The 18578-nt window shown below is 35.9% G+C and overlaps 2 protein-coding genes across 5 annotated transcripts in view; both read left to right on the top strand.

The window, feature by feature from the left end:
* LOC128022265 (histone deacetylase 11) overlaps nt 1–11936 on the top strand; it is a 28023-nt gene extending 16087 nt beyond the window's left edge. For all 3 annotated transcript variants that reach the window (XM_052609638.1, XM_052609636.1, XM_052609637.1), the window contains 3 exons: nt 6315–6411; nt 8008–8186; nt 8561–11936. In XM_052609638.1, coding sequence (XP_052465598.1) covers nt 6315–6411; nt 8008–8186; nt 8561–8800 — 516 coding nt within the window. In that variant the 3' untranslated portion in view covers nt 8801–11936. The remainder of the gene's footprint in view (nt 1–6314; nt 6412–8007; nt 8187–8560) is intronic.
* Nucleotides 11937–12069: 133 nt separating this feature from the next.
* LOC128022258 (fibulin-2-like) overlaps nt 12070–18578 on the top strand; it is a 72185-nt gene continuing 65676 nt past the window's right edge. Inside the window, exons 1-2 of one of the 2 annotated variants that reach the window (XM_052609616.1) lie at nt 12070–12118; nt 12228–12307. The gene's annotated coding sequence lies outside the window, so the exon portion shown is untranslated. Of the gene's footprint in view, nt 12119–12227; nt 12308–15329; nt 15460–18578 lie in introns of those variants that run through there. The other variant, XM_052609615.1, reaches the window with a different exon arrangement.

Here is an 18578-nt window from a genome sequence, read left to right as displayed (position 1 = left end):
CGTTTTCCCCGCCACTGATGGAAATTTCAGTGTTTTCCGCTAGTACACATCTTCTGAAAGAGTATTGAACGCATGGATCAGAACTCAGCGAGGAAGAAGCAGAAGCAAGTGATCGTGTATGTAAGCAGATACACACTTAAAATAATGCGAACATCAAACATGAATCATTATATAAATCAAAACTGCCTTAGGTTACTGAATGAAATGACAATCCAGGAAGTGGTTTAGAACCATGCAAACTTTGGATGTACTGATGGAAGGATCTATATTTTGATCATTCTAAATCTGGTGCAGTCCTAGTCTTTTACAAAAACGTGATTTTTTTTTTTTTAAATGTTGCTTTTTTCATGAAACTTACCCTTTTGGGTATATTGCATGTTCAGTTACTCATATACAACAAAACATCCTGGGTGTCATTAAACTTTTGTAAAAATTCTGGCAGTGGCTGGCAACTTTTTTTTAGTTTTGCTGATTTATTATGAAGCACATTTAAAAACAACAGATGGTGAAGCCAAAGTGCTGTACAGGAAATACATCAGAATTAAAACAAAATAAAAGACAAGACAAAATACAAATAACCAAATTGGTTGATACATGATAAAACTCGGCAGATGTATAACAAAAAACATTGCAGAAAAAATACTGAGGAGCACTAAAACAGCTATAGTTTACCTGCCTTGCACAGTAAAATAGCTGTGTAAAAAAAAAAAACGCAAGCACAGAAACAAAACTCAACCATGAGCAGCACATTTTTCTATCCAATCTACATGGCCATGTTAGAGAACGTGTATAACTGACACCACAAGAACCACCAGAAAAAAAACCATGGGTAGGAAACCAGCAGACTGGAAAAGAATTCCCCAGACCTTTAAAACTCAAAATGTAGTAGCAAGTAACCGCCCAGAGAGAAAGTGGAGACCATGGGTCTATATGCAACAAACTGGGGGTATTGGGGGAATGAAGGCTTGTGATAGGTCAATGAGGGAAAGGGAAGAAGATTACAAAAGTAAATGTCCAAGAAGTACATAAACAAGTAGAAAATAATACCTGGGAGCAACAACAGACAGACATGCCGGCGTACACTCAAACCGGAAGCGGTTGAAAAAAACTTCTGACAGCAAAAGAGTTATATTGGCCAGCCATATCAGTCAACCTCTAGTCTTAACATTATATCCTTTAATTAGTGTAAATCAACATGTTTCCACCAAATTTGCAGTTTATTACACACTCCTTCATATGAATCCCTTCCTCTGCTAATTAGCCCAGCCTATTAATTAAGTTTTCATGGACCCAGGAGCTGTTGTTTCTGATAAATTTCGTGCTACAGTAGCACATAAAACTGCCATAGGCATTTTTAAGTGTGGCTTGATTGTAATTATAGTCTTTTGTTCATCGACTAAAGCCAATAAGATCAGATCAATACCATTGCCGGGTGAATAATTCATGGAGGGCTACAAGCAGAACAAAGGTGGGAATCTTCATGTTGGCATATAGATGTGCCTGAAAGCGCTGTCTCAGCTGGGTTTAAAGGCTGTGAAAATATCGAGAGGGGAGAAGTTGGCGTTAAAGCTCCAATTAAAGGCTTAAAACTATGACAGGTAATGGCAGACACTGGTCTCTGTAGGTGACAAGTAGTGCATAAATGAAGTGTTTGCTAATAACCAGGATTATCTATACAATGAGATGACATATAAGGAATCAAAGTACTAAAATTAGTTGTTACCACCCCTGGATCATTACATACCCAAAAATAACTAAAGACTGGCTGATACAGTAGTCATAATGGACCTATAGGGACACCTAGCGTTGTGGATGTATTTCAGCATCACGCAAGGTCATACGTTTTAGCTAGTAATGTCAGAAATGCAAATTTGCAGTCAGCTATAAAACATTTGGTCCACTCTCGAATGTGTAAAGTAACAGGAGGGTTACAGAGATCAAGTGAGTGTTCAGCTTTTCATATTTTATTCAGATGAATTTTTAATGAGAAAAAGTATTCCTTTTGACATTTGTATTGATGGGTCAGTGAAGTGACAGGACATTAAGAATCAAGAAATGGTCTGAGCTGAATTTATACTAGGTTTGCTATAATAAATTGTTATTGTAATTATTTATTATATTTATTAATATTTTGAATTGGCTTGTATTGTTTTATTATTGTTTTAATTTTAGGTTAAACTTTAGAATACGTTTATGTCATTTAAATATTTTTCCCCCATTTTTTGAAATAAAGATCAATATTTCAATATTCTATAAATGATATAAAAAATAAATGCACTGGTGCGATCTTGGTCCACTCTCTTCCATAGTTCGGTGACTGTAATGGGTTTCTTAGCCATCATTGTTGCTAATGATTTTCCAGAGATTTTCGGTTGGGTTTAGATCAGGATTCTGTGCTGGCATTTTCATTATTTCAGTATTCTTAGCTTCAAGGAACTGCTTTACCCATTTTGTGGTGTGACGGGGGCATTGTCTTGTATGAAAATTGCAGGCTGATTGGGAGATTCTTGCAGGGAAGGAACTGCATGTCGCTGATGGAGGTTTAGATAAACATTTGCATTCACCCTCAATGAAGCTTTATAAAAGCCCAACTCCTGCTGCAGAGAACATCCCCCAAACCATGACACTTCCTCCTCCTCCTTTCTCTTTTCGCACTTCAGTCTTTCCTCAGTTTGACACCAAACATAATGTTTCCCATCAGACCTAAATAAATTACATTTACATTTATTCATTTAGCAGATGCTTTTAGACAAAGTCACTTACAATTAAGGAATAAACTGGCTTTCATCATCAAAGTGAACTTTGGACGAGTTCTCTTTTCTCCAGCCTTTTTCTGGGACTTCAATGAATTAGGGTCATTGTAAAGCTGCAGTATTCTAGAAATGACAGATTTGGAATAACCTGCTTCTCTTGCAATGGCTAAGGGTCATCTATTTGGGCCTTCATCTAGACAACCTCCTGTCGCAATGTTTTAGTCACCTTAGAGTGGCCTGTCATCTCAGTTAAATTAGGGGAATGCTGCAAGTTAGAAGGGGTTTGTCATATAATTAAAGAAAATAGCACCAGGTGCCAGATTAACACCAAAAACTTGTAGGTATCTTTAAGGGTTTTCTAAATTTTATTCTTTTTCAAAAATATAAATTAAGTTTTTTTTATTATTATTATTTTTATATGTGCCTCAAAATATAATGAATTTATGAAATACACTTAAAGAGCCACACAGATGGGAAATAAAAAATTACCTGTATTACAGTGTATGATGTAGCTGTCCATCAGTGTAAACAATGTGCAAAGTAATTAAACCAAAAAGTACACGTTTTATAAAGTTATTGGCTTCTAAAGTATGGAGTCGACTCTGAATCACTGAAACCAGTCGTTATAGATTTCAAATCTTTTGCCCATCTCCATGTACATCACTAGGACACTTTGCATAATAATCTCCGCCTACCGTCTTGGGAGAAACGGAACTCTGACCTGCCCCACCCCCCACACAGACGCTCTGGTTGGTGTGAGAGCATCATGTCAAGGAGACTGTGTGTTTTTAATTGTAAAGGCAAGTTTGTTTTATTTTCACTGCCAAAGAATGAAGATCAGAAGAACCAATGGCTAAAATTCATTTTTACCACAATACCAGAGCAGTACAACAAATCCCTTTTGTTGTGTTCACAACATTTCACTGATGACTGCTTTTCTAATCTCGGTGAGTACACGGCAGGATTTTTCAAAGCGTTTGGCCATAAAAGAGGGTTCATTACCAACTTTATTTAGACCAGCGAGCACCTCCGAATCACAACGCGAAGTATGATTATGAAGTTATGTGTCTGTTTTCTCCCGAGCGTCTTATCAGTATGTGTGCTGTCTACAGCCTGTCTGCGCTGATCGTCATGTACAAACACGTCATTAAAATGAAGTATAACTCCGTGAATACTCAACGAAGAGACATGAGCGAGATATCTATAGAAAGCTTGACATGTCTTCTTTAAAACTAAATAAGTGCTGCTAACAGATATTCTGTGATAAAGTAATCCATATGAAAACAACGCAATGTCCGTTTTTCACGTCTCCCTTCTTTATATCTAATGTGACCACGCCCCGCGCTGAACGCGATATTCAGATTCAAACTGAAGCGCACGGCTTGAATACACACACACAGAAGAAAAAGCAGCGAGACTGTTCAAGTTTTTTATTTTACTGTTTGCTTCGCGATGAGAGGAATAAGACATAATTCACCCCAAAAAGATGCTAACGCATTGTTTACCATGAAGTTGTGTGTGGAACAACCAATCAAAACTATGCCAGTTGACCAATCAGAACACAGTATGCAATCGAAAGGTGGGGTTTAAGGAAACTGAATCTTTTGAACAGCTTCGCGCGAACTGTTTGGGGATCTCTGAGAATTGAGGTAATTTTAAAATTATATTTTGACAAAATGACAATGTTTTTTAACCTTGGATGGATTTAAACCTATTGTACAGGACTTATAAACAGTGATAGGAAGCTTAGAATTTTCATCTTACTGGCTCTTTAAAAAAAGACCTTAAACTTAAAAAAAAAAAAGCATCTCCTAGCATCTCACTGACTGTGTTTTTATACTTATAATAACTTCATGTCATCATATATCCAAATGTAGCTAACTACAGAGGGTGAATCTACATGAAAACAATGAAATTGTCCATCTGACATTTCCAGCATGTGCTTATGTTGGCAAACAAGCCATTGGACGTTCCAGTTCCAAGGTGATTGCAGACTTGGTCTCTGATGCAGAAATTCTGTACCTTCCGTCCTCTGGTCTTATAAATAGAGTTTACGCATTAGATAATATTACAGTTCTATAACAGTTCACCTCCACTTGAGACCATCAGCGCTATTTAAGAGCTGCTGCATGTTCTGTAATCACTCCTGTATATATTATTAATGTAAGCTGCCTGTTAGATTTCCGAGGACCAATCTCAAAATTGCTACATGGATATATTTTTGCCAGCAGCAAGGTTTCGCTGCTTGAGTGCACAGATGGTGCAGACAGGAGAATGTGAATGTGTCCCTAATGCGTGGTTCATAGTCTCGTAATTGGCTAACGGTCTTTGTGAGCAGAGAGACAGGGCTGTTTTGGAATAAGAGGCTGTAGTCGTGCACATGATTTGTGGGCCTTGCAGCAGTTTTAAATTAAAAGTGACAATATCCAGACGCTGTACGTGATAGATGAGGAGGGTGGAATGAAGAGAGATGGAAATGTTATGTCTTCAGAACACACAGCTCGATACTTAGCATTTCCGAGAGCTAAGGAAAAGCTCATCTTTGCATCACAATGCTGTCAGTCATGCTCCATTTCAAAAACAAAAGCAGTTGCTTTCATACTGGACACATGCAATACACTGAAAAATAATAACTATTGTGGCAGATTTGAGATTTGTTTGAGCCGACACAAAGTGAGAGAACAGTTTTGTAAAACAAATAAAATACAATAGTTATGAAATGCATATCTTTGCCCCAAATTTCCTGTTGTCTGTCTTTTTCCATCATCTCCATATAATACACTGCAAAAATAATGATTTTATTTTTGTTGTTTTCATTATATATGTGACCCTGGACCACAAAACCAGTTTTAAGTCGCTGGGTTAATTATTATCCATTTTTCTTTTATGCAAAAAATCATTAGGATATTAAGTAAAGATCATGTTCCGTAAAGTGATTAAAACTTAATTTTTGATTAGTAATATGTATTGCTAAGGACTTCATTTGGACAACATTAAAGATGATTTCTCAATATTTAGATTTTTATACACCCTCAGATTCCAGATATTCAAATCTCTGCCAAATATTTTCCAATCCTAACAGACCATACATCAAAGGGAAGAAAATTTATATATTTTATTTATTTAATTATTATTATTTTTTTATGGAAAACAAGAAAAAAATTGCAGGAATTTGCTTTCTTTGCAGGAATTTACCCCACATAGTTCTGTGGATTTCCACAGAATTTGAGCCCCTCATCATTCACAAAGACTCATTCTTTGCATGCTGACTTATTCAAATTGAATATAGTAATTTCAGCTCATTGTAAAACATTGGGTTGTATTAAAATCCATTATGTAGAATTCTGCAGATTTTCTCTGAAAAGCAGGCGCAGAATGTGCATAAAGGCCTGAGTATCTCCCAGATAAGCGTTCTGGTGTTAACCACTAGACCATATACTTATTATATGTATTTAATGCACTATAGTTAGTGAAACTAGCAGCAGCATTGTAGTTCTAGGTTCAAACAGCAGAAATTCCACATAATATGAATTTATATCTGCTCTTTGATATATATTACAGGGAAACGGCCATGAGCGGGATTTCCTGGAAGACAGACGCATTTACATAATGGATGTCTATAATCGCCACATCTATCCAGGAGATGGATATGCAAAGAGTGAGTTAATTTTCATTTGAGTGTGTAAATGGGGATTTGAAGTGATCCTGATTATGTAAAGATATCCCGTTCCACAGTGATACGAAAAGCCAAAGCACTTTGGATCATGGTTATCTGACTAATTTAGCCTGGATTTGCTCTTTATTTGCATATCTATACAAATTCACACCTACACACACTCACAAATAATGACATACTTAGGTGGAGGCAGATAAATGGAAATGAAAGAATGCATGTCGTCCTTCTGGGTAGAAGAAGGTAAAGTACTCTTGCACTCCAACAGGGGGCAGTGTCCTGCAACCCTCATATACTACTGTGAGCTGTTGGTTCACTGCCTTGTAGTGTATGGTTGTATGTGATTTTCATCATACACATTTTATTGTGATTTTTATTCTCTTCTTTATACTTCCTCAGTGTTTGCATGCAAATGAAAAAGGATGTCAGTGCATCATACAGTATATTTGTTTTGTCTTTCTTTTTGTACCTTATTAAACATGGTTTCTGATAAAAATATTTCCTCGCAAGTAAATGCCAAACTGTGTGTACTGTTTCTTGCCTAATTTATTTGACACAATTTTCCTAAAATTTGAAAGTCTTCCTCTGGCTTACAATGATACAGTATTCAAATTCTAATTGATCTTTGATGTCATTGTCATATTTGCATACTGAATGGTAATTGGTCTGCTTTTTCTGCCTGGCATGCACTGATATTTCCTTCCGGAAATGTTTTGATTGATATGTTGGATATCAAAGAAACAGCCTACAGTGTTTTGCAGGGATGACTGACAACATGCTCCAGCTGGCACCGATATGGTCACATTATAATCTTCGTCAATTAACGCATGCATTATCTGCACTGTTCTAACTCGCTCTTCCAAACACTTGAGTAGGAGTGACAGAAAACTTGCTGTTCTGTTCAGCTTCAATGCACACCTCGCGACAACTTGTCAAACCTGAGATGATTTCGTTAATACATTTACAGTACGTACTGTAACCAGGTAAACATAAGGTTTTATAAACGTATAATGTTCTGACTTAAACTTCCCCTCGCTCTATTGAAGGCACATCCTGGCTTCTTCTCATGATAAGTTTTGTAAGCCTTATTCTCCTTAAAATATTTATTCATTTTTTTCTATGCCATTTTCCCTCGGTGACTTCTCAATGGGTACAACTTAAAGGACTAGTTCACCCCCAAAATGAAGAATCTGTAATTTACTCACCCTTTTGCCTAAATGATTTAAATAGTGTGTGGCTATTTCTGTGGAACACAAAATGTATATTTATTTCAGAGTTTCCTGGCTGCTCTTTTACATACAATGAAAGTGAATGGTGACCTATGATACCTAGACATTTTCATTGACTAATGGCTTATAATAGCTTTTTAAAACGTATTATTTTGGAGGTACAAAATACATTTGGCCTAGTTTTAGGATGCTTTTATGTTGATTTTTATTTATATTGGAGCATGACAGACCCTGTTAAAATGAACCCTATTTATTTTAATAATTGCTGTTATCTGATCTGTTTACTGACACTTTGTCTTCAACTGTAGTTAAGGTGATGAAAGCCTAATTTGGTCTTACTTTCTGACTTCAGGGGCGATTAAACGAAAAGTGGAGCTGGACTGGGGCACAGAAGACATGGAGTATCTACAGAAGGTGGAGCTCCATTCAGAAGGGGCGCTGAATGAAGTAAAGCCAGACATCATCATATACAATGCAGGCACAGACATTCTTGATGGAGACCCTCTGGGAGGTCTGGCTATATCCCCACAGGTACAGCTGTCACTCAGTCTTCCTTTCAGTCCACCATATCAGATCCAAACCTCACTGCTTCAACTCAGCAGGGTTTTTAGCCTGGTCAGTAAACCTCGGTATCAGTTATTCAGGCCTGCTTTACAGGATGAATGGGCAGTCTCCATTTTGAAAATTTGGAGGGACAATAGAATATATTTATTAAAATCATATATCATATAGTGTTTTCATAGAACTTACCCCATTGACTTACTTTCTTTTTTTAAGCAAAAACTTGCATTATTTTACTTAACTCTGAAGATAGAGACCAGCTACATTAGGTTAACTATTTGGACCAATTCATTTGCAACTTGTCACATAATAACTGTGCTGGGATATTCTCACCCCTCTTTCAGGGTATCGTAAAGAGAGATGAGATCATCTTCAGGGCAGCCCGTCGAAGAGGAATCCCCATCCTTATGGTGACGTCAGGGGGCTACCAGAAGAAAACCGCTCGTATTATTGCCGATTCCATCTTGAATCTGCACAGACAGGGTTTGATTGGTGAAGAGGCTGTAGAAGGTAGAAGCCCCTCAAATGTCCCGCTCATGATGAGCAAATCTGTGTCATCAGGGCCCACAGTCAGTGCCATTTAAACTCTCCTGATCTTGGACCTTGTCAAAGACTCTGTTCTTTTACCTAATACAAACATTTAGGATTAATATATAATGCTCTGGTCAGGGATCTAATGGTTTGGTAGTTTAGACTGAGATTGACTCAGGATAGTTTTCTTAGTTCATTGATTTGAACTATTTAACTCGTATGTTGCATTTTTTTGAGTTTGGGTAATATTTTCTTTTTTCCATCATTTCCCTGGGGGTCTTTTATGCAATGCTTGTGGGCACAATAAATTTTCAATGGAATAGCTTACCCAGAAATAAATTTTGTCATCATTTGCTCACACTCATTCCAAATCCATTCAGTTTTATTATATGGAAAAGAACAATTCCCATTTTGTGTTCCACTGAAGAAAGACAATTATACAAGTTTGGAATGACAGAATTTTTTCATTTGGGTGAACTATTCCTTTAAAACCATTTTGATTGGTGCCCACAAGTAGTCATTGAAAGGGAATTGATTTATTTTCAATTTGTAAAATTTATTGTGATTGGCATATTGTACATCCATACATTTCTCTAGAAATCCCCAGTTTGAGATACAAACACAAGACAAATATACCGTATGCCAGGAGTTTATTTTATTGAGCGATTTGTGGCAGCTCTCTGTAACACTATATTAGATTTACTCAAAATTAAATTATACCATTATGAATCAATTTTGGATACATTACAGATTCCTCTTTGCGTCGACCTGCTCTGCTATCACGCCTTAAATTATTCTGTGGCATTGAATGGAAGTTGCTCTTAGGACGTGTTTTTGTGACCAGTTGGTTTTAGCAACAGGCTTGAATTCTCATTTGTGTGCATCAGCAGGTGGACCACTGTCAGGCTAAGTGCTTTCTATCATATTACGCCTGGCAGGCTTTTGAAACATCTTCAGGCTGAGGCCGTGCTCTCTCTATTAGGAAATGAAACTCTTCATTGGAGAGTAAGAGAGACACTGCAGTTGGTTACCAGTGACAGTTCTAAAGCTGTGATCTCGTCTGCCTCAATTTAACAAAATGTTTCCTGTCATCTAGAGAATAAACAGGAGATGATGACACTGTATTCTTTTTATGTTCAGATTTTAAATTGTAGTATTTCTATTTTTATTTTTATTTTTTTATTTTTATTTTTAGATATCAAGTGTAGTCTAGTCAACTATTTTTACTAGAGTTCATTACTCCACACCTATGAATTTGTCACTTTGTTGGCATTATAAGCTTTGAGTTTATTTAAAGATAAGGTTCTGCCCAAAACAATCTATTCACCCACATGTTTTTCCAAATCTGACTTTAAAGGACAAGTATGGAGGGCATGATGGAAAAAAAAATGAGATGGGAGGAAACATTTCAATGCTTTGAATATTGTGATTGCTCACAAGGTGATAATATGGGGAAATAATATGGTGAAAAACTATATTTCAATGCTTATGCAAGTGAAAGTAAAATTTCTTGGGGGAATGCAATACTTTTGCAAGAGAATGCAAATGTTTTGCAAGTAAACAAAGTTTACAAAGGATACAAAGTTTCTTAGTCGAACGCAGAAGTTTTGCAAGTCAACGTAAAAAAAACAGATCTGAAAAAAATGTTGGTGAGAAAAGTATGATAGACTTTTCATTTTGTTAATGAACTATCTCTTTTATTCTATTTTTTTAAGGCTTAAGGTTGGTATTTAGAAGGTTGTCTTCTTAAGGAGTGACTAATGAGCTTTGTGGTAGGCACTTCTTCTCAGGTTTGAGGTTTAATGTTAAAGGTTTCTTTGATCATCCCAACCACCCTTACCTAGCAAAGCTGCATTACCCATCGGTGTGATTTTGGGGTGGATCTATATTTCTTTCTGACTAATGGCAGATAAGGGCTGTATCCGAAATCACATATTATAGATGACTCTTTTGAATAAGTGAATACTTGGCATTCAATAAAAAAATAGATAGTATAATTGCGTATATTGTGAATGTAATGCGGACGTCAACCATGCAATTTTTGCCTACTGTTTTTTGAGCTTTGTTTTATGAACTACTTTGTTCACTTACTGTTTTTGGCTACAATACATTAGTGAAATATGCGATTTTGGGTGCAGGCAAAATATCCTGTGGCACAGAAACAACATTTTTTACGTTATTTTTTAAAAACCTACTAAAATGAATATGCTTGTTATTTATTTTGTGACTTGTTTACTGTGATAGCTCCCATTCCATGTATCCTGGTTTGAGACTTGGGTAATAAAAGTTAAGAGAGCAGAGGACTAATTTAGTGAGGTGTTTACTCTTTTGGGAATGGCCAAATTTGAGCATTATTAATGTTGTTTTTGGTTCTGGGTTAAGGTTATGAGTCTGCTATTGCTCTTGGGTGCTGGAGGTATCTTGGTAATGGACACTAATGAGTGTAGTAGGGCTCTTTTCATTCCTTTCCTTTCTTTTACTCTTTAATGAAAGCTGTCAAAAAGATGAAAATGGAGGTCACTTGAAAGATGTGAACCCTTGAGGTCTAGCTAGCAGTTTAATGGATCTGTACATGAAAAGGACCACCTTGGTCCTGTTTAAACAAATGACTTACGGATGAGTATTTCATGTGCTCATTTCATAATAGCATTTTTTTTCTCTTTTTTTCCTTTCTCTCAGAACACTAAACATCTTATGCACTTATTGTGATCTGTGCCACTTTAAGAAACCTATATTAATTTTATTACTTTGCCTTGAGATGTTTTTATATATATATATATATATATATATATATATATATATATATATATATATATATATATATATATATATATAAAACTACTTAAAATTTAAGTAGTACTCTTATTTACTCTTACATTCTGGTAAAAAAAATGTATAGCTTGAATGCACTATAAGCTTTGGATAAAAGCGTCTGCTAAATGCATAAATGTAAAATGTAAATCGAATCATATCTTGTCCATTTAAACCAGTGTTTTATGTTTAGAGATACTTCATTACTTGGGTAAATTACAGTACATTTAATCATCAATCTATAGTAATGGTGTTTTGTTAACATCTAACAAATGTCCCAAATGTCTTCATGTTGTGTTTGACATGTTCTTTTGTACTTTTTATTTAATACCATTTCCATGTAAGAACAGGGAAAATAAATCAAGTCTAACAATGCAATTACAGAAGACTTCATGTTTATTGTATACTATATCTGATATCACTTCATATGATTCATATGACTCTTTTTTTCCATCAGCATGACATCTTCAAACACCTGCTGGTTTATTGTTCGAAAGCCTCGCCACAACCGGAGAAGATTAATGTTGAAAGCAAATGCTGAGCGGCAGGACAAATGCGCTGTAATATTCATCATCTCTGCTTTCAGTCTCTTTTGTTAGCGTGTTTGTTTTGCAGTGCAAAAGCAAATATCATCTATTTATACTGACGTTTCAGTATGTGTGTTCCCAGGGAATCAAACCCATGACCTTGGCTTTGTGCCAGTTGAGCTGGATGCCCATGACGTGGATATGATTTCAAAAGAACCGAAGGTGAATGATTTGTAACCAAATTATTCTATGTAATTTTACTATTCCATCTTTTTTCCAGTTTAAAAACCAAACACTACACCCACTGCTGTGGACTTTCCGTTATGCCATTCATGTGTATGTCCCTCCCATACTCCACCCTCCAATGCTGTCATGAGTTATTTCAGGAGGTGTCTATGACTCAGCTATCAAACGTCAAGAGCCCACTGGCATCATGCGAGCTGTCCATCCAAGAACTACAAAAGCAATTCAGATGACTTCTATTCAAAAAGCCCAATCGCCAGGGTTTTACAGGCTCTCATTAACGGCTGCTATGCCCTGTTTACACAGTCTGAGGTAATGAGTATGGCTCCCTTGTCCCTTACTCTTCAGATTAAGGACTTTCTTGGGCATTCTTTGAAGAAGAGATACTAGAGTGTTCTTGACTCATTTAGGCATGGCTAAGGGGAAGTTAGGAATTCTTGAGATTACTTTTGAGTGGCATTGAACGAAAATGCGATGTTGTTGGATACTGAATATTTCATATTGAGTACCTAGTGGGACTTTGCAGGTGTATACTGTATGTCTGCCTGCATTTATTGATTTATTTTAATGTGTTTTATTTATGAACAAACTTTACAGTTCTGCCGTTCAGTCACTTATTGCTTGGACTTTATTATATACAGTTTCTAAATTGAATTCGGGAGTGGAAATAACCTACAATCTCTTTTGAAGTCTCAGGGGGTTGTTTAGCACCTGTGAAGCAGTTTAACCTTGTAAATGTACTCTCAAGAGGAAGTTTTACTGAAATTACAGTAAGCATGAGTTGAGGAAAATATTATATTACATGTTTTGGTGAACGAAAGAACTGTTCACCCGACAATGAACATTTTACCTGATTTACCTTTACATATTCTATAAATCATAAAAGGAGATATTTAGTGGAACATCCAAACTGTTCTTTTTCATACAATGAAAGCACTTTTTTTACCGCGATACACCAATAAAAAAAAAAAAAAAAAAAAAAGAAATCCTAAAAGCAGTTAGAGTTACAAGTCTTTTGAAGCTGTAGAATAGCCTGTGTGTTAAATGTTTTTCGTCTTTAGACACGTTGCACCAGGTTTGATGTCATTGGCTGACGCTCTGTTGCGTGACCAAAGTGTTTCCAAAGTGGGAAGGTTCAAAAAACGCAACTGCAAATGAAATTTGATAGCTACCACAGAGGGAAAGATTATCATTGAACCTTAGCAACCTAAATGTTGGGCTGTTCTTAACATCTAACATATGGATTCAGAAGGCTTGAAATATATTAGAGTATTTTTATGATTCTTTTATAGTGCTTTTTGTCATTTTAGAGCTTGGCAGTGTAAATCACAATCCACTTTCTTTGAATGGAAAACTCAGTCTTCCAATAACAACATCTTTTGTTTTGCACAGAGTAAAGAATATGAGTGGGTTGAAATGAATAGAGGGTGAGTAGATGAAAAAATAAGATTTTTTTTTTGGGAGATCTATTCTTTTAATATTAGAAATGCACTGTTCTGTGGTTCAGAATCTTACTAATCTGGTCCACAACATCAGGAGGAGATGCAGGGTAAAAACTGTAGTGATATGTTAACTCTGCCAAAAGTGCCGACCCCACTCTCCAGACTAACTGAGGTGGGAGATCTCTGCTCGTGGCCAGTTTAACACCTGACCCCCATCCATTTCCCAAACAAAATGAGATGACACCGTTAAGGAAGGCCACTCTTCTTCCCATGTTACTCTCTCCATGCTGGATCAGCTCGTCCACTGGTATAATGGCTAACACCCATTGAGCTGTGCATATCGTAAAGGCAATTCAATATAGATGGAAATTAGATTAGACTGTGTTATTAGATCACACTTTTCCAGTTCGGCTAAGGCAGCGGGTGCCCTGTTACTATTCAAGGCTATTCTGCAGATTTGTCTGAGAGGAGCAGGTGCATAAGTTATTGTGTGCATTCAATCTCGTGTTTGAGGTAAACACATTCGTAGGGAAATATTTTTGAGACAGAATATATTTTCAATTGCATTCTAAAATGCACTCATTCATTAAAGTGCTGTCAGTCATTTTGAAAGACATTTCTTGAGCTTTTTTGCTAAATTTAGTGTGGAGGACAAAGAGTGCCACTTCAAAATAAAGAAATCAATTAGCCATGTATTTTAATATATTTTAAAATATAATGTATTCCTGTGATGCAAAGCTGAATTTTAGCAGACATTATTCCAGTCTTCAGTGTCACATGATCCTTCAGAAATCATTCAAATATTCTGATTTGATGCTCAAGTAATGTTTATTATTATGTTAAAAACAATTGCGCTGCTTGATATTTTTGGGGAAACCAGGAAGCATTTTTCAGGATTCTTTGATGAATGGAGTTTCAAAAGAACAGCATTTATTTGAAATTTAAAAAAAATGTAACCTTATAAAAATTATCACTTTCAGGCAATTTCATACATGTTTGCTGAGTTAAAGTATTAATTTCAAAAAAAAAAAAAAAAAAAAAGCATTTTGAAATGTGGTGAACTGTATTTAAAGCACTTTTTAAACTGACTCAAATATAGATGTTTTATTTGTTGTTGTTGGTGCTGAAGTTAGTTTAGCAATATTTAACAAATATATTTAACAAATATTTAATATTCAACAAATATTATCTCATTTTCTGTCAACCTATCATTTTATTTTCAGATACATTTTAAATTTTAAGTTTCAAATATGCATTTATTGGGCAATTTTTTTAATTTAATAATTGGCCATTTAATCTTTCATTTTACTTTTTTTTTATCTATAACCTGTTTTTCATTTTTCATTTGTATTTATTTTTGTTTCTATTTATTGTCTTGTTTGTTATTATTAAATATATTGCAGTGGCAGAAGTCTGTTTAGTTTGTGTTTAGCCTTCTCTCCTGTGAACTGACATCTGTGTTTATAGGGTGTGATCCTGGGTTGGCCGTTGCAGATTGATGTCAAAGTGATTGGAACAGCTGGGCCTTCTAACTGGGCTTGATGCCAGCTCTCACACATCAGCTCTCAAAAGACAGTCCATCACCCTTGATAAGTGGCACCTGGATGAGGCCTGGAGAGCAGAGATTCAATCTGTGAGAGCTATTATTAAAATCCTGTCAGGGGGACTTTCCTGTTGGCCAACGTGACGGTACCTTGTTTTCTCCCACATGTCAGTTTGTTTTTCTTGTTTTGGCATCACCACACCCGCAAAAGCATTATAGTTTTCTGATAATTCTGCTGACATAACGCTGGTTCTTTGATAGTACATCATTCTGACTTGTTTGAAATGGAAATGGAAGCAGAGAAAGATCTGATCCTGATTGCCTTTAAATGACTAATGGACGTAACCTTTCAGGTGGTGATTTGTTTTGAAGGTGTTGTCATGCTGTTGTAATTCTGACTTCAGGTCTGTTTTTGATATAAAGGTTGTATCAGGGCCAGTTGAAATATCCTGCTTGCATTTGTACCCTGTAGTTTGTTTTCCAGCTGTTCTGAGGAAGATGCTTCTCAGCTAGCCTACTTCGCTACAACCTAAATGAGTTCAAATACAGCAGAGCTACTATTAAAAAAGAACCATATTTAAGTATTTTGCCTCAATATAATTGCATGGGGTTTGAATAAAACGGTAAATCGTATTTGATCTGTCAAATATTTCAAAATTTGCATGTCCCAACTTGTATATACAAACTTTGCAGGATGACTTGAATGCACCGTATCCCTCTTGAAATCCTACTTAAATCCTGTACTGTGTAAATACAATTAGTGCCTTTTAAAATTACATTCTAAAAAGGAAAACATCTATTGGTCAATTTAAACATTACTAGATCCAGTAGAACTACTGTATTTTTGTGACCTCTTTTACTGTTGAATATGTTCCAGCAAAGTCCCAACTCACAAATTGTACTGCACAAAGTCTAAGAAAGATGTGCTAAGTTCAGTCATAGTGTTCCTGTCGCTCTCTCAGCTGGAAGAGCACTCAACAGCTGTTCATTTTAGACTGTAATCAAATGCCTTTTAGTTAACAGTCTCCCCCTCTCCTCACAATGTCTCATTGAAAGGCGAGTGAAGTACATTAAATGCTGGAGATTTCAAGCACGCTAGATGTGCAATAATAGCATTTTCTGATGCAAGCATCGTCAATCTATGCACTCTTCTTTAATAAAATGCCCATTATAAAGTGCAAGAGAAATGTGATTCTGAAGTGCTTTTAAAGAGACCGTGTGAATTATGCTGGGATGCAGAAGTAAGCCAGTCAAAAAAGGGATACATATACATGTTGGTGTCTTAAAAGTACAATAGCCTTAGACGCCTACTGTATGTGTAAAAAAAAAATGTAAAAAATTATTGATCATGATGGTGCTAATAGATATATTCATTTGCCATTTTAAATGTTTGGCCCCCATACATTCCAAAACATTCATCAAACCAACTCTTCTATGGAAATTCAATTTAATGTTTCTTTGTGGAGAAAAAAAAAAGGTCTAAGGTGGTTTTCCAGAATAGTTCTTGGTCAATGTTTCTCAACACCATCACAGCGCTTTCCAGCAGTGACCATTTCCATTAGCGAGACAATGATGGTGAGATCTTACTCTGCTCCTGCCTTCATTCTGTCTCTTTCTATCTCTTGAACTCTACATGTATCCAAAAAGTGTGGGGAGGAGAACTTAGGAAGGAGAAAAGCAGGATTAAATCATCATGTGACACATACTCTCTTTTTTTTTTCTTTTTTTTTTACTTTAAGTCCCCAGCCTGCTCAGGATTGTAACTGTTTTTTGCATTTATGAGGCATAAGCAGCTACAGGAAAATGCCAAGGACTCCTGATACTTCAAAGCGAAAACTTTTTTGTCATGAGAGGCAGCACAAATGATTTACCCTTTGTGAAAGTGTGATATATTCATTCAGTTTGTTATGTAAAACATGACCTGTCATTGGGGTTCTATAATACTATTAGCATTCAACACAGTTGAACAACAGTTGCTCTACTGCTGAAGTCACCCATCTTTGCTCAAAATAGGATGATGCAGCTGTAGTTTTAATTTTAATTGTGAATGACAGTGTACAGTATCAGTTTTCTTGTTTTGCCTGTTTTGTTATTGTAGATAGTTGTATCCAGCTGGACATGCATTATTCATCAGGACTGCAGTAGGAACAGTGGACCAGCAGGTGGCTGCAGAAGGCGAGTGTGTATGTGGACTGCAGTCCCATGCAGCACATGCTTCTGTGAGCAGATTCAAGATCAGTTCATCTCTTCAGGCCAGTAATGCACTTGGTGGAGGACAGAGCTGAGAGACCTTTTGGGACCAGAAATCACTTGTGTCATGGGCATAAGTGTGTTTATAAGATGATGTAGTACAGATGTGGTAGAATTTCTGCATATGTGGAGCAATCAGTCTCTCAGTATAGTTGAAAACCGAGAAACGTTTTTAAAATACTGAAACCAAACGCTATATTACAGTTAATCGTTCTTGCAAGTCCATTCATACAGGTCATAATTCTCCTACGAATCCTTTGTTTACCCAGTTGAAAACATTACAATTCTATGACTTGGTAGATTTGTGTACTGCTAAATTTGCGTATAGGGCAAGACAACACACCCTCCCTCAGTCCTTACAAGCTTTGTTCAGCTTGAGAGACAGTAATTACGACCTTAGAGGGACATGTATGTGTAATATACCAAATTGTAGAACTAATTTAAAAAGAAACTGCCCATCAAATTAAAGTTTTCAGCTTTGGAATAGCTTCCCTGATGAGTTAAAAAAGGCTAGTTCATTAACACAGTTAAAAATACTTTATAAAGGATTGGTAAAGAAAAGATAGACTGAATAGTGATGATAATGTTAGTAGTAATAGTGATGATAATAATAATAATAATAATAATTCATTTTTTTTCTAAATACACATTTAGAATATCCTATATTGTTATTTAAAATTAATGTCAATTAGTGTAGCTTGTGTGGAGTTAAGGTTAGGCATAATAAGCTTTAGCTTCAGCCTACACCTTTTTGGTCAATAAGAGTATATATATATATATATATATATATATATACATATATACATATGTACAATTGTATGTATGTATCTGTAAGTCTCTGTACCTGTAAGTCTCATGCTTTCCTGTGCAAAATGACTCAAATACAATTTTACTTGTTGACCAAAAAAAATTAATAAATAAAAAAATAAAAATTCTTCTGCCGATGCACACAGGATAGTGTAAAATACTCATAATATCAATGGCACTGTAACACAGCTAATCCAATACTAAACTG

This window comes from Carassius gibelio, chromosome A11, assembly GCF_023724105.1.
Source record: "Carassius gibelio isolate Cgi1373 ecotype wild population from Czech Republic chromosome A11, carGib1.2-hapl.c, whole genome shotgun sequence".
NCBI lineage: Eukaryota > Metazoa > Chordata > Actinopteri > Cypriniformes > Cyprinidae > Carassius > Carassius gibelio.
The sequence above is the reverse complement of the archived record's forward strand: the minus strand, read 5'-3'. Positions and strand labels throughout refer to the sequence as shown.